At 40.1% G+C, this 24,240-nt stretch overlaps 2 protein-coding genes across 3 annotated transcripts; one reads left to right on the forward strand and one right to left on the reverse strand.

The window, feature by feature from the left end:
* Nucleotides 1–1,340: 1,340 nt before the first annotated feature.
* On the reverse strand, nt 1,341–14,053 carry man2a2 (mannosidase, alpha, class 2A, member 2). Of its 2 annotated transcripts, XM_072435929.1 has the most exons (23): nt 13,433–14,053; nt 12,284–12,541; nt 12,058–12,202; nt 11,250–11,421; nt 10,605–10,732; nt 10,329–10,502; nt 9,538–9,724; nt 8,982–9,159; nt 8,695–8,897; nt 8,052–8,234; nt 7,781–7,895; nt 7,600–7,670; nt 7,353–7,518; nt 6,788–7,024; nt 6,440–6,562; nt 5,592–5,706; nt 5,364–5,497; nt 5,142–5,283; nt 4,644–4,777; nt 4,374–4,445; nt 4,015–4,209; nt 3,825–3,938; nt 1,341–3,532 (listed from the first exon to the last, which is right to left on the reverse strand). In XM_072435929.1, exons 1-23 carry the CDS (start codon nt 13,562–13,564, stop codon nt 3,380–3,382), a joined length of 3,531 nt encoding a protein of 1,176 aa, XP_072292030.1. In that variant the 5' UTR covers nt 13,565–14,053; the 3' UTR covers nt 1,341–3,379. The 2 variants fall into 2 exon arrangements, with proteins under 2 accessions (XP_072292030.1, XP_072292031.1); XM_072435930.1 differs by lacking the exon at nt 4,374–4,445 and having other exon boundaries at nt 13,433–14,052.
* A 2,934-nt stretch (nt 14,054–16,987) lies between these two features.
* On the forward strand, nt 16,988–23,954 carry unc45a (unc-45 myosin chaperone A). Its single transcript, XM_072434816.1, has 19 exons — nt 16,988–17,087; nt 17,166–17,358; nt 17,986–18,161; nt 18,522–18,611; nt 18,690–18,857; nt 18,947–19,115; nt 19,217–19,387; nt 20,124–20,295; nt 20,364–20,664; nt 20,759–20,853; nt 20,937–21,078; nt 21,630–21,770; nt 21,855–21,982; nt 22,055–22,121; nt 22,198–22,311; nt 22,435–22,550; nt 22,756–22,873; nt 22,957–23,112; nt 23,478–23,954. The coding sequence occupies exons 1-19, from the start codon at nt 17,070–17,072 to the stop codon at nt 23,739–23,741; spliced, it is 2,799 nt and encodes a 932-aa protein (XP_072290917.1). The 5' UTR covers nt 16,988–17,069; the 3' UTR covers nt 23,742–23,954.
* The last annotated feature ends 286 nt before the right edge of the window (nt 23,955–24,240 follow it).

Raw genomic sequence — 24,240 nt, forward strand, 5'->3', positions numbered from 1 at the left:
GCGTACCTCTGATGAATAGAAATCACAGAATTGAACACTGAAATCACACAAAACCAATTAGGGATGTCACAATATCAAATTATAGAGTTGCAAATATTTGTAAAAGTGTGATTGGTCTTCTCCCATTAATTGTAATTAGTGACAAGACCAAGCAGCAGTAAAATACCCACTTTTCTTTAATTTAACCTAGTGAAGTCACCAATGCTCTAGTTTAGTAATGTGACATAAACAATTAGAAAACTCCTGTACATTTGTCTTCACCATTTGGAGTCAGATTGAATTGACATTACTTGATTTTGTCACAATTTTTTGTTTTTTGTTTTTACTATTCTGCGATCTGAATAATCTGTTACAAATTGAACAAATAATCCCTGTACTGTATATATTTTTCATATATAATTTTGGTCATATCACTTAAAGATAAGATAAGATATTCCTTTATTGTCCCACATGGGGAAATTTCATTGGTGCAACGCAGGTAGATACAGAGGTAGATACAGAAGAACAGATCACTTATAGGAAGTCTGAAAAACACTTTCAGTAGAAGATCTCCTACAAAAAAAAACTCCCACAGACAAAACCTCCCATTACCCAACAATGGATGAAGGGGAAAAAATAAGATAAAAATAAACAAATACATAAATACCATTGCATGTGATCACGACAGTAATTGCACATGAATATGTGTCACGACACACATTCAAGGTTGAATGGACAATTTTTTTGGCATAAATTTAAGTCTTATTTCCTCGTGGCGTGGACTGCCGATTAGTCCTGCCACGTATCAATCATAAAACGCACCTATCGCTCACCTGCAGCCACGTGCGGCTTGTCCCACATTTCCAAGCGCATTGATCTATCATAATACAGTTCCCTCAGTGTACGGAGCAAAATGAAGACTGAGAAAGACACTTTCTCAGAAGTAGACTGAAATCTACGGGAGACGAGAGATGCGATGCAATCCGTCGCGCTAATAAACAAACGCACGTGTGTGTTGTATCAGTCCACACACGGGAGCCGGAGTTCTCAAATCGCCGAACAATCGTCCATTGCGCCTTTAATATTCCGCAGAATGGAATAAAACACACAATCTCCATAGAATGTTATAGAAGTATAGGTTTTACATTATATTTCTTTGGAATCATGCAGGTTACATAGCACCTTCAGAAAGTTACATACTGTTGCTTTAACCCAAGTCTATCTGTTCTTCTGGATCTACCTCTGTATCTACCTGCGTTGCACCAATGAAATTTCCCCATGTGGGACAATAAAGGAATATCTTATCTTAAACCAAAAATCAACAGTTTATTGAAAGCTCGTCAAAAAAAAAAGTTACACACTTTAGTACTGAATAATCATTTTTATTCATCCCGCATTACCTCTGCAACACAGAAGAACCCACTGCCTTCATATATTATCTCTGATTCCAAAACAGTGCTACAAAAATCACATTTAAAAAAAATTACAGAGATTAACTCACATTACAAACAGTGAAAATGACATACAACACGAGTGAAATTAGCCCGGTCTCAGAAATTGTAAGCATATGACTTCTTGTGGCGATACAGAATTGTTACTTTGCGATGACTCACTATATGAGGCCGTTATGTGACCATTATGTGATCCTTATGTGCCCATCACATGCTCCAAAAGGCTGTGAAGGATAAGATACAAGAAAGCCCAAAACTGCAGCATGATAAGAGTGCAGACTATTTGAAGAAATGCTTTCATTGAAGTGGTCGCGCACACACAGAGGTGAATCTTTTTGTGGTGCACCACCCAAATTGCCTTGAATGTCACATTCCCTTTTGCATTTAAAAGTAGTAAACCATTTCTCACAGCATCGATGTAGCGCGTAATGCGTAGCAAGTGCTTTTAGCCTCTTTGACGAAGTTTTTGCAAAGTGGAAAGGATGAACTGAATAGAAGCATTGCCAGAAGTTTGTAGCCAGAGACTTTCATAATAATGATTGCGAGTTTACCTGTTTAAACTGGAGAGATGAGAAGATTTCTTTAAAAAGGGTTTTGAAAGTATAATTTAACCTGGGGAAACTTTTTTGCTCGCTGATGCAGAAATGGAAAGTATACATCTAAACAGGTCCTTTTGAGTTTTCAAAGCTTCAACTGCCTAACAGTACAATGTATGGTCCCTGAAAGTGTAGAAAGAAGGCAGCCTGGGCAGCCATCACATCATCTTTCCTTTTGAACAAAATGCTTGGTTCAAGTAGATTTCAGTTGGATTTACAGGAGACTTTATAAAAAACAAATAAGTGGAACATAAAAATAAAGTAAACAAAACAAAGAACCAGCCCATAGGTTGCATATTGCGAAAACAAAATAAAATTACCTTTACCTCTAGATTTTACCATCGTGTCTAAAGACCTTTGATAGACCTAGTTTCCTATTGTTCCTTTGTGGGCATATAAATATGCCAACATTTATCAATACAGCCCTTTCCCCTAATAGAAGGCTGACGACAACATCCATTGACTGAGAAAAAGATGTTCTGGATGGCCAGGCTACAGAAAAAAAGCACATACTCCACATGAACGCTCATGGATAAACATGGTGCTTATGAGGAATAGTCACCGAGTCGACTCCTGATGAATACCGTCCGCTGCACAAAAACCAGCGTCTCAGCGGCGAAGGATCAGCGTGGGAATGACAGAACAGGGGCTGGGAGGATCTGCTCGGCTCCCTCTGGGGCCCTGCACATTTTCCTCATCAGCGACAAGCGCAGGGAGGAGAGAAGAGAGAAAGTCCTTTATCTACAAAAATGGGCACAACCGCCATCCATTACGCACAATATGATTAATGGTCACATTTTATCTCTTAGCAGCCGCTGAGGAACTCTTGGACTTTGTCACTGCTGTGCATTGGTCTTGTGACGAGTTCTGAGCAAATGAGACCACACATTCTCTGAGCTGCTCTCAGTGAAAAAGGAGGAAGTGATTGACCGGTGCAAAACAAATCAATCGCCTGCAGCCAGATAAAGCTTGAAATTGCACTAGTCCAGGCCTAGTGGATATTTACATTCAATATTTCAGTCCAAGAAAGATCAAACTGTAGAAAAAAGTGAATTCTTACATAGTAGGGCTAAATGAAAGCGTGTTTCAGAAACATCAGCTTCTAGAAGGCTCTAAGTTACTAGTCCTGTCTCCACTCCCCACAGAGCCAGTGTCACAGCTACAGCCCCCTACTGCCCCCTGCTGTCAGTTCACACTCGGTACAGACATTTTTTTGCTTCGTGTTCTTTATGGTTCTGAATGTGCACTCAACAGGACAGTCCAGAGGAGCAAGAGTCAGTCCGAGACCAGCTCAGGTCTCGCTGCTGTTCCGGACCAGTGGGAGCCCTGGCATTTGTTGTTGGGACAGCTGTCTTAGCGCAGCTTGAGTTTGAAGGCAGAGATCTCCATGGGGTCCAGGCTAATGCTGGAGTCGTTAGCCAGAGCAGAGCCCGAGTGCATCAGAGTCAGAGACATGGGCTGCAGCAGCTGGACATCCAGGTTCTTGAAGAGTCCAGAGATGTTAAGCTGCAAAAAAACAATATCAAGTCAAAATGTAAAATCTAAGAGGTCATGCTTATGTTTTTCCCCCTATGGAAGTATTGTAAAAGCAGAAATTTGTGACAAAAATCGACTGCTCTCGTCTCCTGGAAAGCCACGAACAGTACGTTGTTTTGAGCAAAAAATAAATCTATAAACAATTTTCCCATTCACAAAAGCACATAATCAGTGCCCTTCACATTTCTATTTTGTTCAAACTTTTTTCCTTGGAGACCATTTCATTTCAAGTTTGACGAGGTGCTTTGTGTGTTGCTCGCACCTGTCCTTGTGTGGTGCTGCAGTTGAAGGCCATGTTCTGAGCCTCCAGTGCGCAGTCCAGGCCCAGGCGGTGAATGATGAAGGCCATGTACGGTGAAGGGGTCTGAGGGTCCTGCTGCTCACACACAAACAGACCAATCAGGGCCCTGGTCCAACAAACTACATTCTGATAATAAAGGGTTTCTCCATACTTGGTTTTGGATGCTGCGCAGGTTCACCAGGTGCATGTCGCAGGGGAGCGCAGACTTGAGAGGGGCAAACGTTTGCAAAGGAGGTATTCCTCTGCGTTTGGGAAGGACGGGCAGCGCCAAAACATCATGATTTAAAATGGCGCTTGTCATGTGACTTAGAATAGAAGGGAAGCTAGTGACCCCGGTGTCCATCATCTGCAAAAGACATTTAGTTGGAGTGAAGAGACAAACAGATCAACAAACTCTTTCTAATCTATCCACTCTATTTTTACTACAATAAAAATCTGGAACTAACTTATATCAAAACGGACTAGGATTCATTCTAATGAGCATCCTGGCTGTTACTACGGCAACAGTACCTCTTGCACTTCGTCACTCAAAATTTGAGAAAAACTACGAAACAATGAGTATTTGAAGAAAAAGCCATCGCGCTGAAAAAGTAATGATGTGGAAAGAGAGGAAATGAAAAAGATTATTAGACAGAAAGATAGATGGTGATTTAAACGAGAACAGAAAAGTGAGCCACAGAAATGTGGGCCACCTAAAGTGAAGGACAAACCCTTTTCTGATATTTAAAATGACGGAATAGACAGCATGTATATTTAATGTGCTCTTCTACCATCACTCACCTTGTTGTCCATGCCTCTGCGCTCCAGCAGCAGGCGGAAGCGGTTCACGGTCTTCTTGTTGTCCTTCAAGCCCTGACCCAGCCCACGGTTATCATCTTGCATCAGCCGCCGATCTAAAATCACCTCGAGCTGGCCTGGGGCACAAAGCGGAGCAGCCACAGCTTTATTGCAAACATCAACAAAAAGGTCATTACACCAAATTTTGCAAAAAATGTCAATCCAGGCAGTATTCAAGCTGAGCCAATTTCTAGTAATCCTAAGTAGAAAATAAGAAAAAATAAATGAAAACAAGATGTATAAAGTCTATTAAAGAAAATGACCCATGTGCAAACCAGAAATCTACAGCAGTCTGTGTAATCCCTCATTTGTCCAGGTGATTTTAAAACATTGTGCAGAAACTTTTTCCACAAAGAACTCATATGTTGTCAAATGTACACACAATACACATACCAAATGTACACACAATACACATACCAAATGTACACACAATACACATACCGCTTTCCAGGCTGCTGACTCCCAGAGACTGAGCCGTATGCAAAGTAAGGCGGTACTGGCTGTCTTGGATGTAGGCTTGGCTTGGCATGGGGTAGAAGTTGGCTTGAAGAGGAAGCTTTAAGTAGTGACGACGAGGCTGGATCTACACCAAAAAAGATATATAAATTTCAAACAATTCCTGAAAATACAGCTATGAAACAAACCTTATTGGTGCACACTGACCTGGAAGCCATTGAGATCGGTGTAGAAGATGTCGCTGCTCTGGACGTCGGTTACCAGCCGCATCGCCAGCTCCTTATTGGTCTGATCTCTGATGTCGACTGTGGTGGACACGTCTAGAGATAAACCTTCCACGCCTAAAATAGAGCAAGTGTTTCATATCAGTCCTTTTAATCAGACCATCTGCGGCATTACGCACACACCACCGTTTTCCATTAGTGCATTTCCTACCAGGCACATTGTGGATCCGTATGGTCTGCTGGAAGTGCTGATAGTGGGCCACGACCTCAGAGAACAGAGGCCCCTCCACCACACGAACCACAGGGGTTTCTTTCTGACTGTACGGCTGAAAAGAGAGGAGAGGAAAGAAAATCAATAGTGGCCAAAGACAAGTTGACACAGACGAAATCGAACCAAGTGGAAACAAAATGCAGGTTTAAAACATAGAATCACAGAATAAGACTACGCACAGGGTATTCATTGTGTCAAATTGTTTTAGTAGTTCTTTGCTGTCTTGAACAAAATCAAAAGGAAGGATAAAAACATGAAAATACAATTAAAATGACATCCATTCACTGATATTTTTGTGAACTAAAAAACGTATATTTCACTTTTCAATCCCAGAGCCCCAAAATCACTCTAGGGGTGGGCAATTTAGATAATATCATGAACGTTGGATATTTCTGTTCATAATATAATTTGAATATAGTTATTGGGATGCTTAGAACAAATTTAAAAATGTCAATACCCACCACTAAATCAGACCATAAATAAACTCGATGTCCAAAAAACACATCTTGCGTGGCGCTTTACATTAAGCGATGCAGTATCAGTCGTCATAGTTAATGGGTTAGATGATTCATTAAAATGTAAAATTTTCTGTGTGACTAAACTAGATATAACGAGCTAAATTAGCATGATAGTTTCGTAGACTAAACCTATATCAAAAAATGATTAGAATTCAGAATAAAACTTAATAAAAATGTATGGTTAATTAACACTGATAGACTAAGAAATGTCTTGTATCTATAATTGATTCAAAGTATTTAAATAATAAGAGTAAAAACAAATTAAATCACCTTTGCTTTTCCATCTGGTAAAAACAGGTATGCTCCACTTTTGTCTTTAGAAGGGCGGGTGCCGTAGACCATAAACTGCATCTGAACTTTCACTTCTTGAAGATCCTCTCTTCGCCTGATACTCTAAGAAAGTGATCAGAAATCAAATCAATTAAACAGAAAAAAATAAAGAGTACAGTTCAGTATAAGACCCTGAAATTTTCATCAAGTTCATGGGGACTTTTCCCAAAAACATTAAGGGGATTTCTCCCTCAAATTTCTCCCCCAAAAAGACAGCCAATAAAGACAATAATAAGACAAATCTCCAAACTCAAGCAGTGGGGGGGGGAAGTCAGATCAGACACAAACCTCCAAGAGTCCAGTGGTTCCTGAGAATCCCAGGACGAGAGACTGGCTGCTGATGTAGAAGGTTTGTCCGTCGGCCTGTAGAGAGCGGACGGGGAGAGGGTCTGCAGCGCGGGCCGTCACCCCACGGCCCGGCAGCCTGAGCAGGGTTTCCGAGCGCAGCGTCAGGGGAGAGTCAGCAGAGTCATACAAGTGAAACACGGCAAGACCCAGCGGAGGAAGGCGAGCCATGAATGTCGCCTGAAAAGAGTAGTAACAGGAATAATCAAATTGATGGCAATGGTAAGTGGCAAGTAGTGATCTTTTTCAGTTCTAAACCACGAGAGGCCAAAGCAAAGTCTTTTTCAATGTTTATAGGGCAATAATGTTACAACTAATGCATTCAATGTGTCCTTTAAAATTGTTCAAGGTCCAATTACTGTGATGGAAATGTTCAGACCGTTTTAGTGCTTCTTTCCCATTGGCCCGTAGACATTATTGCACCGTGTGGGAGGACAAACTGTCTTAACTGCAATGCAGCCTGTGCAGATAAGCAAAACAAACAGTGGCTTTGTGCCTCTAGCCTCACCTCAAATACCTCAGCGCTCATTTGACTTGCAGAACTCCACTGAGCGCTCAGCTGCACAGGGAGCGTCTGGCCGTCTTCTGTGAGCACTCGCACCCTCACCGTGTTCACCAGCACAGTCACAGCACACAGGCGCTCCTGCTCCACCGGGTTGAACAGAACCACGTACCTGATAGCAAGACAAAAGCTCTAGGATGGAGCAGACAATGGGGAGGGGAGATAAATCAAGACCAAGGGGTACAAACAATACCTCGGTCCTGCTGGGTCCAGTTCGATTAGAGTGCGCTGAGGCAGAGAGTCCTGTGTAGCTCGCCTATCGTCCTGCACAAGATAATAGAAAACAAAGAGAAGTGTCAAAGTAGCAAAGCTATTCTTACTTTGTTCATTTCTATTCTCATTTCTAGGTCCCTGCGATCTGTGCTTCCTTTTACCGTCTCCAAGAAGGGCTCGGTCTGGTAGAAGCGATAAAAATCTTTGTTCTTCATCACCAGGAAATGAGCAGCATTGATGATTACCCTCTTCAGGCCAACGAGTGCACGCAGTAATCTGCAACCGAAAAGCAAGAATCGATTGTTCCCTGCAGCAGTGACACTGACACTGGGCTCATTTGGTACTTCAAGCATTGAATGGAAAACTATTGAGCAAGGAAACAGAAAAGAGGCATAGTTCTTTGAGTGGATGCTTGCGTAGCGGTGCACCTACCGTGTGCCATAGTCAATGACAACATTTTCCTTTGCAGTCCCAGTGATGGCATCGTGGTGCTGGAAGAGGCTAACGGAGCGTCTTGCATCAACCAAGAGGGCATAGTCTGACACAGGATAGCGTCCCTCCATACCAGCATGTCGCGCATTAGAAACTGCAAGGCTGTAAAGAATCTCTGCTCCCCTACAGGAAAGAGACATGTATTTAAATAAGGGAACCTTTATTTGTTGGGAAATTACCATATTGCAACACTATTCAAGCAGCAGCAGAAAAGGATCAATCAAAATAAAGATAAAGAACCATTAAAAAAAAAAAAAAAGACACTTTAGGGTAAAAATATAAGGCTACAACACATAATGGCATAATATAGTTGGTCTAAACAAGTTTTTTTGTTTATGTTTCTTAATTGACAAAAAAAGTGATCTATATACATTATTACAGTTTAGAATTGACTCCAAATGGTTTTACTGCAAATTATGAATTCACATGATCTAAAGCAAATTCAGAATGACAAAGTACTCTTCATGAGTCTTTATTTGATTGCAATTTATGAATAGAGAAATCGAGCTAAAGCGCAGGCTGATGTTAAAATTGTGGGGAAAATGTCTTTTATTTATGCAATAGCTCACTGACTTTGACCTACCTGAGGTGCGACTCTATGACACGGTCCAAACTTTTGTAAAAAGGTCTAGAAGTGAAATAACCGGTCCAATAGTGGTCTTCTCGGTCAGCATAGGCAAAGAAATCCCCACTGAGAATAGGGAAGTCTGTAGGTCTGGTTCCCTCAGGTACGCCGGAAGTTTTGTACACAGCGCTGAAGTACTCCGAGAGTGTCCCAAACTCGGCCTAAAGAGGGAAAAAGAAACAAGAAAAATCAGTTTTAACCGACGAGTCATCGAGCCACAGCGCCCTGCACACCAGAAACATTACCTGTACGTGCATCTCAGGGTGTGAATTCATGTAGTCAAAGAGTTTCTGGTAGTTAATGTACTGCTGGTCCCACTCCATGGCCTTGTCATAGCGAAAATCGTCTCCCAGAGGAACTAGAAGCACCTTGCTGCGATAGAGTTTAGATTTTTTCCTGTACTGGTCCAAGAGCAGCTGTGCCCTGTTTGAGAAAGAGGGCGAGAGTAAAAAATTGGACTGTCATGCTTTTGTTTATGCAGCACAAGTTTAGAAGAAGTGGCGATTGCGAAAAATGCAATAAGGAAATAGTCTTCTTAAATAACATGTTTGTGTCCTGAAGCAATGCAATATTCTACGACATTTCCTCTTTATTTATCATCACTCCATGTTTGTTGGCTTTGGCATGACTCAACGTTAGCTTATTTATTAAAGGCTAGATCAAATTGAGTAATCAACATCAGCTGTGCGAAAGAATTTCCCAATAAAATGCACAAACGACGCAATACTTAACGAAGCTTGTTAATTGTACGGATCTTGCTTTGTCGTCTGAATCTAGGGCAAGTTCTTTGGAGCTACTCACCTTTCTGCAACATTGGCCTCAACAATAGATTTGGGAGGCACTTTCCAGGGGCAGTTAATGCGGCCACCTGGCAATCTTTTGAAGTCGAACTGGCAGCAGATCTTTGGGTCTGGCCCGCATGTGTGTGGCACGTCGTAGCTGTAGAATGGCATCATGTGGCAGAACATGTCTGTGCTGGCTCCAGTGTCTGTCACAGAAGGAACGAAACGGGCCAATATCCATTACAGTTCCTCCCGAGTAAAATTATAAACTCCAAAAATACCTGTTAATTCCCAATAGATTAAGATATAAACCACACACAAACTGAACATTTTTTTTGGTAGCCTTACTTGGTTGCCAAGTGAAAATGTTAAGGGGGAAACAAAGATTCTGTAGACCAACTGAGTCTTTGTTTTAATGGTGGGAACAAATGAAAACATTCGTATTCTAGATGTTTACATTTTAAATCATCATAAATCTAAAAAACAAACTTTAAGTCTAAGAAATTTTGTTTTAAAACATTGCTAGTCATTTTTAAACATATGGAAATAACTGCCAACTTAAATACCACCACATGCAATATGGGAACTACTACATAGACCCTTTAATGACTCATAAAATCATGAAATGACACAATTATTCATATAATTCATCAAGTATGGACTATTGAGCATGGCCCGTCCTTCAAAAAGGTTACCCTGTTAGTGGCTATGACAATTAGCCTGAATCACTCTGAAATTGGCTGATAATAGATGGTAGTTTCACAAATGCATGCGTGAATCGGAGAGCCGAGCAGGCGGTGCGTCACTTACCCCACGCCTGCCTCCACATAAACTCCAGGCTCTGTGTGGAGGCAAAGTGCTTTTTGATGGAGTAGTGGACCCTCTGGATTAGCATGCTGGTCAGGTTGGCCTTTTTTAACAGGTAGGGCATGGTCGCGCTGTGTCCGAAAGGGTCTACTGCCCACCCGCTACGAGGAGTAATACCTGGAGTAGAGTAAGCAGAGGAATATATATTTTAATGACAAGTCTGGGTCAGTTTCTTATCGTGTCTTTGCCACAGTTGCCCAAATACACACGTCACTGTACCTAAATTTGTTTCAAGCCACTGATGACCTTCAATAAGCTGGTCAATCATTGAAAAATAGTGAGCGCTGGCTTCATCCGTCATCACCCAACCTCCAGTCACAATCTCTAGCTGTCCCCCGTGGACCAGTCTGTTGAAGAGAGGATTAAAACAGAATTGTGAAGATAATCCGGCTTTAAAGAAAGGCAGACCTACACCAGAAAACAAAGCTAATTTTAGAAAACCTACAAGGGTCAGTGACCGACTTTATACTGTAGATACTACGCTGCTTTTAATGTAATTTGAAGCATTAGCAACAAATCCAAAGTACTGTAAGCAGTACAACAGTGAATAACACAAAATCCTTTCAGTGTATGCCAGTATGTCAGTGTTTGCTGGGGGGGGAAATGTTATAAAACTGAGAGCTTTCTTCACAGATCATAGAACAGAGACATAAGGGTGTGTCTGTGATTTGGGAATATTACAGCAGGCTCTTCTTTCGAAAGTGGTAGAATTAGTTTCCCCCCCATTCCTTTTGTCATTACCAAGGCTAAATGTTACAGCTACACATGTAATGACACGTTTGACACTGGTCGACGATAGAAACACGAGCGCAGACTAAACAGGACCAGTAAATTGCCTGAGGCAGAGTTTAACGGTCGACTCACTTGCGCATGGCTTCCTGCTTCTGTGCGTCCGCAGTTTCCCACCACTTTGACAAAAAGGAAATTTCAGACCAGATAAACTTCCTTCTGGGGTCCTCGGCCAGCTTCACCACCAAGTTGTTTAATATGTGCTGGGTTTGGTCTGTGAAGTACTTGTCAAATGTTTTGATCCACCCTAAGAGAGAAAAGAAAACAAATTTGCACATTCGACTTTGTTCAAAATACAATTATGTTTTTAACAATGTGGCATAAAAAACTATAGTCCAAAACCACAATAATATCAATAATGCAGTAACAGCCATATTACATCTCGCAAATAATTTCCAAAATTGTACAGCGCCAGTGAGGGCCCTCACTGAAGCTCTACAGTTAAAATGTATTGGTCAAATGAGCCGGGCTCCTCTAAAGCTGCCAAATGAACAGAATTATTATGGAAAAATGCCTAATTGCAATTGATAATGGGATTCTCTTGACTTTTTCACATGTCGAGTAGCATTAACATTTAAGAGATTACCGGTAGTTTAAATATGAAGCGCTAAACTAATGCTTTTCAAGAACCCCAGGAATTTCAGAACATGTCATTGAAACTGCTGTATCTCATACTTTTATATTAAAAAAAATTGTGTAACAATATAAAACTACTCAAAAATGAACCATACACCTAGTGGTATGAACATCTATCACTTCAGTGTCAGCAATCAAGTATAGCTTGATGGTGCGAGCCAGATTTTGAGGACAGGGAAACTGTGTTGCCCAGAAAACAACAACTATGCAGAAAGGTGAGAAAGTCCAAAGTGTCCTCTGAACTCACCTGGGTCGTTGTGGGAGTGAGGAATGACGAACACTTGCAGTGGCTCGTTATCCCATTCATCAGGTTCATACGTTATGTCAAAGCCTTGTTTCCAAACGCCACCATCAGGATTGTCAAACTTTAACAGGGAGTACACATCCAGCATCTAAACAAAAACAGACCTTCACTTGGACACGATAACTTAACTACCAGGTCTCAAAAGAAAAAGCTCACGCGGCGAGCACACCTGCACATCCGGATGGCTCCGGCGAAGCCCTGCAAACTGGCAGTCCTGGGGCTTGATAGCTAAAAATGTGGGTCGGCCGTCAAAGGGCAGAACCCAAGATCCATTGGCGCTCCTGAAGGGCAGGTGGCCACTGGGGGACACGGCGCCTGTGTCTGTGAGCTCCATCACAGAATCTTTTATGTGACTTATGATTTGATGATTTTCCTCCAGCAGTTGTTCCAGCTGTTCGATCCTGTTCTGCAGCACCGAGATCTGACTCTGCAAGAAAATCACATCAGCGTTACCTGCTGAGACCCACTTCATAGAAATACAGACAAAACATTATATTCAGGCATAGGATATATATATCAACATTGTTTTACTGTAGACAATACCGGTTTTACCCGTTTTGAAAATATGCAAACTTTTTACATGGAGTAGAATATCACTTATTTACATTTCCGTGATGCAAATCAACAACAGCAGGAGAATAAACAAATGCAATAAAAAGACTTAACTAACACAATGTGCAGGAAGAACAAAAAAAAATAAAAAACTCGTAAAATAAGTGACTGTGATCATGGGTGATTGGAGTGCAGAACACATACCATAGAAATATCAGTTATTTATTGTATCGTTACAATATTATAATATTAATCAATTTCTATTTCTATTTCTATTTATAATAATAATAATAATAATAATAATAATAATAATAATAATAATAATAATAATAATAATAATAATAAAAAAATATATATATATATATATATATATATATATATATACACACACACATACTGTGATGATGACAGACGACAGACGATGTCATAAACGATGGTAAATTGACTTCCGTAAGCCATCATTTGCATTATGTTACGGTTACAAAAGGAGATGACACATGAACAAGGCTAATAAAGTGTTCATTGTATACTCTTGAGCAGCAGGAAAAAACTTCTGTGATTGATTGAAGCCATTTCACATTTATCTGATAATTAAACCTCAACTACTACGTTTAGACCCACATTCTGTTGGATTGACACAGTAATGTTGCCTGAATATTGTTACCGCTAACCTCTACAATGTACAAATACATTAAGTAAGAAATGAAAAAGCATTTGGGAGGTTAACAGGAGATGGTCACATTATGCCAGCAGTGATGACTCTTACCCTTGGAAAGTTTCCCCCGCTCTGTCTCCTTGCAGGGTCATGCTGGACTCGATCCAACATCAGATATAGTGAGAATACAGCCACACAGAAAATGGCCCCTCCGCACACCGTCACTTGCTTCCTCAGCTTCATTATGCAGTCCTCTCAGAGTTTCAGTTTGTTTGTTTTTTAATTCAGTGTCCCTCTTTTGAACAAAAAGACGCTCTGCGGCCCAATCTGGTCACAGTGTAGAAACAGAGATCACACACACCACAGTTCTACTGCAAAAGGCGGTCTCCAGGTTGTGCTCATCCTCCTGGACATCGCAGAGACAGAGCTGCAGCACCGATAACAGTGAACCGTGCCACTAAATCAGCAATGGGTGGCAAGCTTTGGCAAGACCACAGCCATTGGTGGACACCCTCAAAGTGGCCCTTGTGCTCAACCATGCAAACTGAGAAAGAAAAAAAGAAAAAAAAAAAAAAAAAAAAAGGGGGAAAAATCCAGGAAAAGAAAAACACACAAGCACCACACTGAGGGGGATTTAAACAGCAAGCCTAGTGTCCTGCCATCAAGATGTTGGTCCCTGTAGTTCTGACTTTGTGTCCTCTGTGCGCTCTTTTTGTAGCGTCACAGCTCTAAAAAGGTATCACAGGGACATTCTAAAGTCTAAAGAATAGGTGGCGGTAATAGAACACTTGGACACCGACCGCCATGAAACACCAAATCTACTCATGAACTAAAACATTTCAGTGCCTAAGCAGCGTCACGGCCAGTCCACCCGTCTTGGTCCCCTGTTGCAGTCTTCTCGCTGTGAAAAGAGATTCGGGTTAGTGTAAATAAAAATGTTAAAAAATCAAAACGAAAGCAGCTTTATTGTAGACTTTCACAATAAAGCTGTCTGCGTTACACAATCTAGCATTGACACACAAGTATGGCAGGATGTCTTAAAGCAGTTCACGGGGCTTTCAGTCAAGAGGGAACAGGAGTTGTCTCACAAATCCCAGCGTAAACTAATCCGCTCAGCTTCAGCACAAAAAGACTGACAGCTACTTACACAAACATACACATTAATGTAAAAACAACATGTGCATCTCACCTTACATATGAAAAACTTGCCAATATGCTATTTATTTATGTGATTATGCCAATTTTATTTATCTAGTCCTAGCAATTACACAAACTGGATTTTGTGTTAATAAATAACTCAGCAGAAATGTCAGTGCTTGGCCAAGTGACAGTAAAACTACCACAACTAGCTTAACACCAGAAGCACATTCATAGCATAAAGATAGAATATGTTAACATAACACCGATCACCTCTGACACAGTGACAGCCTTTTTAACCCAAATTAATTTCGGCCTCAGGTAACATAATGTAACAGCTGTGGCTATAAAAGCGAACTACCAAATACCAGCATTATTCAGTTGTTTGTGCAATGAAATCCAAAGCACACACACACAAAAGCATGTCTCCAGAAGATTAGCATGTGGCTGAAGGGCTCGTGGAGATATATATATATATATATATATATATATATATATATATATATGATATATAGATGTATAGATATATATGCATTAAAACATTGTAGGTGGATAGATCGAGAACAATACAACAGCAATATTAACTTAAACGTCGAACGGTGACGTTAACTATCTTTAAGACGATTTGCACTTCCTGGCTGAAGCGTTCAAATGCCTTGTGGTCTTGCTAAATTGCTAAACCTCTGTAAACATTTGAGGACGATAACGTGTGTAAATCACTCACCGAGTGAGCCATAAAACCGTGTCCAGCAGCTCAGGGTGAGGTGTGTGTTCCGATTTGAGGGCGGCAGATTATGGACTGTCAGTGAGTTAGCACCGGGCTAGCATCCGGCTAACACGGCCACGGAGGGGCTGCAGCAAAGGCTCACGGGAAGTGGGAGCAAATCTGCGCATCCGTTTATGATTGGCCAAGACGTGCAGAGTTTTTAAACCGAATTTAAAAACCTTTAAACAAGTGACGTATTTGTGGAATCACGTTTACGTTTAGAGGGATCAAAGTCAAATGTTTGTAGTTTTTATTTTTTATTGTAATGTAAGAAAGAAAAAAATAAAAATATTAACAATAAGGCATTTAATGTGTAAACAAAAAAATGAATGCCAGAATTACACAATGACACAATTTTATCTGAAAAGTTGTTTGAGCCAGGTATAAATGTATTGCAAATGTATTGTATTGCTTGTTGCAGACGTATTCATTAATCTGTTTTACAGTTGTTAAATGTCTGCTGAGGTGGCTCCTGGGCAGTGTCTCTTATAATATCCTGTTACATAAACAAGCAATATAAAAGGCTATTGTAAATGTCTTTAAACCATGCTCTAATATGACCTGTGTCTGAGTCGGTTTTCAATCCCCCATGATTTTTGATATTGTATGATATTCTCTGATAAATCCCAGTTTCTTCAATGACATTACATTCCATAAAATGTTTGCTTCCACTGGCTTGAATTCCTAAATTTAGCATAATTAATAATGCTTGTTTTTGTTTATTTCAAGGAACTTTCGAGTAAAATAAAGGTGATTAAAAAAAAATTATACAAAAAATGTTGAGGGGATTTATTTGAGATCATATTAAATAAGAAATTGGCATACAATTCCCTAGCTTTTGTTTTTGTTTGTGGTAAGTAAACATGTCATCACTGAAGGTGTATAAGCCTAAAATACATAGATACATCAGCCTTATTTAGATTAAAAGACAATATTTCTAAATATACATACGCTACTTTTCTGTGCTTCAATTCCCATGACTCATTTAATGTTTTAGCCTTAAGAATATTTTTTTTTAGCCACGTCTCCTACCATGTTTTAAGAGCGTCCTTTACACAAGTAGATTATATCTATAACATGTCAGAATTACTTTGTAAAGTTCCAGTGAACACAAATGAATGATATTTTTTGAGAAACTTATCTAGCTGGGATTTTTCAAATTAGGTATTGCTGCACACAGAGCTCCAAAATGCACAGTTTTTCACTGCCATTTTAGACAACACAGTGTGTGTAGGGCTAGGTCTTCTCATTGTTTCCAGAATGTAATCAGACCTGACACACAGCAACCTAATATTCAAGCATTTTTTCTAAAAAACTATCAAAGTCAATGAGAGGTTGACCAGGTGTTCATGGGACTTTTTCCTGGGAAACTAGGACAATATGTTAAGGTGTAATTGAGTAGCCCCGTGGGAGTGTAACTGGATAATAAACCTTAAAAGACCTTAAAAGTGAGTCGGTAATCTTTACAATACCATTTCTATTTTCAAGTTTTTGTAAAAATTTACCTCTGTGTTTTTATTTTCATGGGTAATCTGAAAAACTCGTGATGCAGCCCTGTTAAAATGTGAGGGTTTTTTTTCAAGCCAGAGGAATTACCAAATAAAGCTGTAAACTGAGGTAGAAGCAGGCTGCGCGCTCTCTTCCTAATATGGGCATGCCGCGTGTCCTAAGGGGCGGGGTTTATATTTAAACGTCACCATTTTGCCGCTGAAACCCGGAAGTGTAACAAATAACGTAATGTGTTTTTAGCATGGAGCTCTTTCTTTAGTTTAGCTGAAGTCTATCGTGTTTTCGCGTGACATATAGATTGTTTTTGTTGCCACGTTTCTTGAAATATCTATAAAAATGAATGAAGAGGAAAAGGTAAGCTACTTGTTTGGGTTTTGACCAGCGTAGTAGTGTGTAATCTGTCTTTTATTTGGTAATATTTTCCCATGATAGGACCCTACAGGCTTGAAGGAGAAGGGGAATGCACATTTCAAATCAGGAAACGTAGACGCAGCGCTTTCTTGTTACACCAAAGCCTTAAAACTGAGTAAAAACGAAGCAGACTGTGCTGTTTTATATCGCAATCGATGTGCCTGCTATCTGAAACAAGAGGAGTACAGCAAAGCAGAGGCGGATGCGTCTAAAGGTGAGTTTTATATAGTTATAGACCCTATAGAAGGCTATGTTATAAAGAGTTCAGCTAAATGATAGCCCATCTTATATTTTAAGTGATTAACTGACATTAGATCTAAATGCAAATGCTTGTATGCATTAATAACTAAAGTAAAGTAAAAACATGTTTTAAATGTCCAGTCTCAATGTCAAAAAGTATAATAGTCATATATCAGTAGATACAATTCAAATCTATTGTGTGGTCAGCATTTTTGTTAATATTTGTCCATTAAAACCCTAAAAGTCATGAATTTGTCTCCTTCCAAATGCATCTATCAAGTAATCTATCTAATATAATCTCCTTTTACATAAACAAGCAATATAAAAGGCTATTGTAAATGTCTTTAAACCCATGCTCTGGTGTTACTTACATGTGTCTGAGTTGGTTTTGGGCCCCCTTGATTTTTGATATTGTATGATATTCTATGATGAATCACAATTGAATTGCATTACATTCCATAAAATGTTTGCCTCTAGGGGCTTCCATTCCTAAACTTAGAATATTTGTTTGCGAACTCAAAAGGTCTAATAAGAATGTAATGGACGACTGCAACAGGATCATTGCAACGTTTAAACCTGATGTACTGTTTCACTTTTCCAGCCCTGGATACTGATCCATCTGATGTAAAAGCAAGGTTTCGGAGGGCTCAGGCTTATCAGAAACTTGGTCGACTGGATCAAGCCTTTGTAGACACACAGCGATGTGCTCAGCTGGAGCCCAAAAACAAAGCCTTCCAGGATCTGCTCAGGCAGTTAGGCACACAAATTCAGCAAAAGGTAATACCAAACCAAATAGTTTATTAAAGATGCACTATGTAACTTTTTGAGTGGGGGTTCTGCCACCTTTTTGTCATCATAGAGCTGTTCTCTGTTGTTGGTTGTTTTGGCATTTATTCAAGTAATGTATAGGTGCTTTATTGCTTAAAATACCTAAGGAAACATATATTCTTTCTGTAAGTGTTGTTGCCTCTCAACGGATCTGTTACTTGTCTCCATAAAGTTCAATGCCATAAATTTGAGGGCAAAGCGATAACGTCGTCACAAGCTGGACACAAGCTCCATCCGAAAAGTTACACAGTGCATCTTTTAAGTTTGGAAGACAATTAAACCCCAATGCTTCGATTCTTTTCCCCCCAGTCCGCACAGCTAAACTCCACAGATGCCCGAGTGCAGCAAATGTTTACTCTCCTGATGGATGACGCTGCAAAAGAGACGGACCGGCAGAAGGTACCGTTTGTACAATAGTTTCACTGTTTTCTAACTCTCATACAATCGCCATGAAACATTCCCTCTTCTCAACACCAGGCGGCTCAGAACCTTGTGGTGCTGTCCAGAGAAGATGCTGGAGCTGAGCAGATCTTTCGCAATGACGGGGTGAAATTAATTGAAAAGCTTCTCAAGTCAAAACACGACGATATAGTTCTCTCTGCTTTGAGGACGCTCGTCGGACTGTGCACTGGCCACCAATCTAGGGTAAGCAGCTCAGAGCGTTTTGTTAATATCTACCAAGGATTGTGTATCGGGTTTTTTGCATACTTATACGTGTGTTGTGGCGTTTACAGACAATGGCTACAGTGAACGAGTTGGGAATGCATCAACTTTGTGCGGTAATGGGAACCGGAGCGTCCACCGTGTCTCTCGCTGCCTGCCATCTGCTGCAGGTTATGTTTGAGGCTCTGACTGAAGGCATGAAAAGAGATATCAGGGGGAAAGAAGAGGCCATACTTCCTGGTGGGTGGATTTCACAGAGTCTCAACCAGTTTTCTTCAGTTTTTTTATTTTTTTTTTCTTTTCATGTTGATTGAACATTTTATTCTGTACCTTTGCCACAGAACCCTCTAAAGAGCTCCGTTCAATGCTGCGCCATCTCTTGGATATGATGCCGGCAGCAAATGTGTCCGGGCCTGGCAGAGACAACGCCATCAACCTCTTGGTGAAGCAGGTTCCACGCAAGTCCTTCACAAACCCCGACAATTCACTCACATTATGGGTGATTGATCAAGGTGTGTCCAAAACTTTTTCTTGTCCCTGTAAACAATTGTCCTTCACTGGAAATTGCTCATTATTATCATCAGGGGTGTCCAAACTATGGCTCAGGGGCCACATGTCTTGTTGGCCCTCAAGTTTCCTGCTGAATTGGCCCAAATAACTGGTACTTGGCTGAATATTTTCTATTTCCCATTATAATCTAAATAACAAACATTTTGACATTATACAGACAAAAAAATTATGTCCCAAGCCCTATTAAAGGTGTGGTGGCTCATCAAAAGTACATCAAAAGCAACATTTTGTCAGTCTGTGGCACTTTGCTGATTTTATATTTCAGAATGTGGCCTCTTGGTGAAGAAAGTTTGGACACCCCAGATGTGTTACACTGAAAGAAAACATACTTTCTGATACTTAGTAATAAACTATAACATGGATCATTATTTTATATTTTGTAACATTGATCTAAAACAGCTTAGCAATAGAAATGGGATGCAGAATTGATAAGCCCCTCCTATTTTGAATTAAGGCATTTTGAATTAAGTTGGTAAAGGGAATTGGGTGGGGCACTTTACACCCAAAGGCAGGACAATACTGTATTACTCAGACTTACATGAATCAATTTAAAGGCAACTTTGAATAAACTAATGATGAGGGAGGTTAAAAGTTCAAAAGCTGATTTTGCATAATATGTTTCCTCTTAACCGTAATCTGAATTGTTTGGGTACCTCATCGTGTATTGTGGTTTTACAGGGCTGAAAAAGATTTTGGAAGTGGCTGGAACTGTTGCAGAGCTTTCAAGGGGGCCGCCCCTGACCGATAACTCCCATATGAGCTGTTCTGTCCTCCTTTCCAAACTGTACGATGACCTGAGAAGTGACAAAGAAAGGGAGAACTTTAACAAACTATGTGAAGAATATGTCCAGTGAGTAAAATTTAAAGGTATTTGTTACAAAATTCACAATTTCCCTATTAACCGCTGCTTTCTAACAGGCAACACTTTAAACTGTCGGTGTTGGACGCTAAGCTCCGCGCCATCCAGACGGTCTCGGTCCTACTTCAAGGACCAAGTGAGGTCGGCAACAGAACTCTGGAAATGTCCGGAATGATGGATGCCGTGATAGCTCTGTGTGCGTCCGAAGATGTAATTCACCAGCAGGTAGCAGTGGAGGCTCTCATCCACGCTGCCGGTAAAGCCAAGAGGGCGTCATTTATCACAGCCAACGGAGTGGCGCTGCTAAAAGACCTCTACAAGAAGAGCGAGAATGACAGGATACGTGTGCGCGCCCTGGTGGTGAGTGTTCCAGTGATGCCAGCTTTCAAACTTTCAAGTAAAACTATGAACTCTCTTTTTTTAATCCATCAAATTGTCAAATGTTCTCATGAAGGGTTTGTGCAAGCTTGGATCAGCTGGAGGGACAGATTTCAGCATGAAGCAGTTTGCGGAGGGATCCACGCTGAAGCTCGCAAAGCAGTGCAGAAAGTAAATATGATCAAAAGGATTTATTTTCCCTCCAGTTTGGTGTCTACTGAAAACTCATTAAAACAAATAACAATTCTTTGCAGGTGGCTGTGCAATGAATCCTTGCCCCCAACATCCCGACGCTGGTCGGTCGAAGGGCTTGCGTATCTCACGTTTGATGCAGATGTGAAGGAAGATTTGGTTGCAGACAAGAGTGCTCTGCAGGCCATGTTCGAACTAGCAAAGGTAAGAAACGATTTCAGGTGAAGGGGTTGATCAGTATAAAGGTATCAATTCAAGACCTGTAAGTTTTGTAGATTTTTATTCCATACTGCTGATACTGATACCAACAGTTGCTCTAAAAGTGTGTTGTTTTTAATCAGTTTGCCAAAGATTATTGTGCGTCTATGTCAGCATGCTAATTCATTCTATTCACCTGCATGTGGAAACATTGTGTCAGTACAATTCCGCACAGACAAATTACAATCCCATCTAATTAAAACTTGGAGGTGCAATTGCTGTTTTTGAGATATGCAAATAAGAATATCTAGTACATTGTCTAAGATTAAAACTATTTAAAAATGACCACAGAAAGAGAAAAAACATCCAGTATTGTCTCCAAAACCAGGGTATAAAGTGACATTTATGCTCTTTTGTGGTTCATCTTAAGGTCAATTATCATTTTGTGTTAAACTTGAACCTCAACAAAGCCACTCAAGGACACTTTTTAGCTTGTTCCTGCAATATCGCTCACCTATAAGCTACATACTGTAAACCAGCATGTGTTTTCTTTGCAGTCTGAGGATAAGACCGTCCTGTTTGCGGTGGGTTCTACTTTGGTAAACTGCACCAACAGCTATGATGTGGAGAAACCAGACCCTCAAATGGTGGAGCTGGCCAAGTATGCAAAGCAGCACGTTCCTGAAGAACATCCTAAAGTAAGAAATAATGATAACAATTTTCATCATCACTAAAAGAAACTTAAAAGTTTTTGTAATTTTACATTGGGTTGTCCTCACCAGGATGCTCCTTCCTTTGTGGAGAAGAGGCTGGTGAAGCTGCTTGATGCTGGTGTAATCTCTGCATTAGTGTGTATGGTCAAAAATGAGAGTCCAGCTCTTACTGAGGCTTGTAGAGAATCCATTGCCAGGTATACATTATTACTTATATTTTCAGTATAAATATATGTATATCTGCTAATTAACCACATCTGCCACCACAGGGTGTTTTTGGCTTTGGTAGAACGTCAGGAGGACAGAGGAACCGTGGTTGCACAGGGAGGAGGAAAGGTAGACGGTTTGCTTTCACTTGCTCTCTCTGCACTATCAATTGTTGTTGTACTTTTTCCTTTCTCTATTTTTACAGGCTCTAATCCCTCTCGCCACTGACAACACAGACATGGGCAAAATAAAAGCGGCTCAAGCCTTGGCAAAAATTACTATTACGTCCAATCCAGAAATTGCTTTCCCAGGAGAAAGGGTAGGAACAATAAATATTTAACCGATTCTCAAAAATGATCTGTGACCAGTTGCCATCTCTTGTGTGCAGACATATAATGGTTACAACTTATTTTTCTTAAATGTTCCTGATTTGTGTTTGCAGGTTTATGAAGTGGTGCGTCCGCTTGTCAGTCTTTTGTGTCTGGAATGCACCATGCTTCAAAACTTTGAGGCACTCATGGGGCTAACCAACCTGGCTGGCATCAGTGAAAGACTCAGGTTGGCCACAAGGGGGAGATGTTTACCCTCTTATCTCTTTACTAAGTAGCAGGCGTAGTGCATCTTTATATGAAAATGTACCAGTTCTAATGTTTTTTTAAAATGCTTTCAATACTTTTTTAGTACGTAACAAAGTATTTTTTATTAATATATTATTGTTGATATGAACATTATCAGTTATAAATAATAAAATGTTCTTTATTAGGCAAAAAATTATCAAAGAGAAGGCCATGCCAAAAATTGAAGGCTACATGTTTGAGGAGCATGACCTTGTCAGAGCCGCTGCCACTGAATGTATGTGTAATCTTGTACTGAGTGAAGAGGTGAGAAACACGTTTCTACCTAACGTGTACCTAACTTTATATGTAACATATGTACAAAGTGTAGCAATTGTATTTGTTTTTAGGTACAGAAACTATACCTGGCCACAGGAAATGATCGTCTTAAGCTGCTGGTGCTCTACAGTGGTGAGGAGGATGAGAGACTTCGTAGAGCAGCTTCAGGAACACTGGCCATGTTGACAGCTGAGCAGCCAGAGCTGTGTGCACGCATCCCCGAAACTGTAAGTACTGATCGCTTCCCTTGAAAGTTATTTAAGTTGAAATCTGAACTGGGTGAGCATTGCCTTTTGCAGTGACAAGAATAAATCAAAGCTTGCCTGTTAAATCAGCCTAAACGAGTCCAGTGCTTCTCAATTGATGTGTCAGTCCCTTATGTCTCTCTTGAGTTATTACCACAATGTGAATATAATGTATTGTTTCTACTGTGAGAGGTCATTTGTTTTAGTGCACAAATGATTGCGTCTCTACAGATTTGAAAAGCTCTCTTTATGTTTTATATTTACTTATATTTACTATTTACTTACTGTTGATAAGTAATTTGTACAGTAAATATACTCACACAGTGCCTCTTGTCTTTTCTTTCCAGACGACACACTGGCTGGAGATCATCCAGGCTCTGCTCCTCTGTGATATTGTAGATCTGCGACATCGAGGTGTGGTTGTTGTTCAGAACATGATGCTTGCAGACAAGAGTTTGACTGAAAAATTGATAGAAAGTGAGGTTTTAGAAATTCTGACAGTTTTATCCAAGGGAGAAGAAGGTGTAAACAGCCAAGTCTCTAAGGTCGCCCAAAACTGTCTGGACCAAGCTGTTGAATATGGTATAATCAAGAATCGAGAGAAAGAATAGATATATTTTAGCACAACAAATGGAGACCAAATGCGTTTAAGTATTATCCTTGACCAATAAACATTTCACCAATCCACTAACATTGTTTTATGTAGTTGTATATCACGTTTAAAAACAAGATCCACAATGGAGATTTTATGACCACAACAAATGCACAATGTATCATGGCTTGTCATTATGCACTACAGTTATTCCTCTTTGTGTGTATTGTTTTTTTTATACTTACTGCCTTGTTTTACATGGTCATCATTCCTTTTATTTGTCACATCAAATTTATTAAAACTATATCAAGTGTTATGAAGCCTACTTTCTGACTTTTTATCACTGTGTTGTCCATTTACTTTCACAAAATTCTCAAAGCGCCACTGATGTATTGTAAAAAGTATTGAGTGAATACTAAATTCGAAGACTGTTAAAATATATGTAAAGGTAGCAAACTGCGAGTTGTATACTAAAACATATGAAGGTTATTTTGTGTTTTTATAACGAATTTTTATTT

This window comes from Eucyclogobius newberryi, unplaced genomic scaffold (genome assembly GCF_026437365.1).
Source record: "Eucyclogobius newberryi isolate DKJ021-1_F unplaced genomic scaffold, fEucNew1.0.hap1 SCAF_7, whole genome shotgun sequence".
Classification (NCBI taxonomy): Eukaryota; Metazoa; Chordata; class Actinopteri; order Gobiiformes; family Gobiidae; genus Eucyclogobius; species Eucyclogobius newberryi.

Bases quoted from the DNA above. Each gene is read 5' to 3' on its own strand.
- unc45a (XM_072434816.1), top strand. The intron at 21,983-22,054 runs GTATACATTATT...CTGCCACCACAG, and splicing joins TGTAGAGAATCCATTGCCAG to GGTGTTTTTGGCTTTGGTAG. The intron at 23,113-23,477 runs GTAAGTACTGAT...TTTTCTTTCCAG, and splicing joins GTGCACGCATCCCCGAAACT to ACGACACACTGGCTGGAGAT.
- man2a2 (XM_072435929.1), bottom strand. From the start codon at position 13,564: ATGAAGCTGAGGAAGCAAGTGACGGTGTGCGGAGGGGCCATTTTCTGT. The intron at 12,542-13,432 runs GTAAGAGTCATC...ATTTTCTTGCAG, and splicing joins GCGGGGGAAACTTTCCAAGG to AGTCAGATCTCGGTGCTGCA. The intron at 10,503-10,604 runs GTACAGTGACGT...ACTCTACTCCAG, and splicing joins GTGGCTTGAAACAAATTTAG to GTATTACTCCTCGTAGCGGG.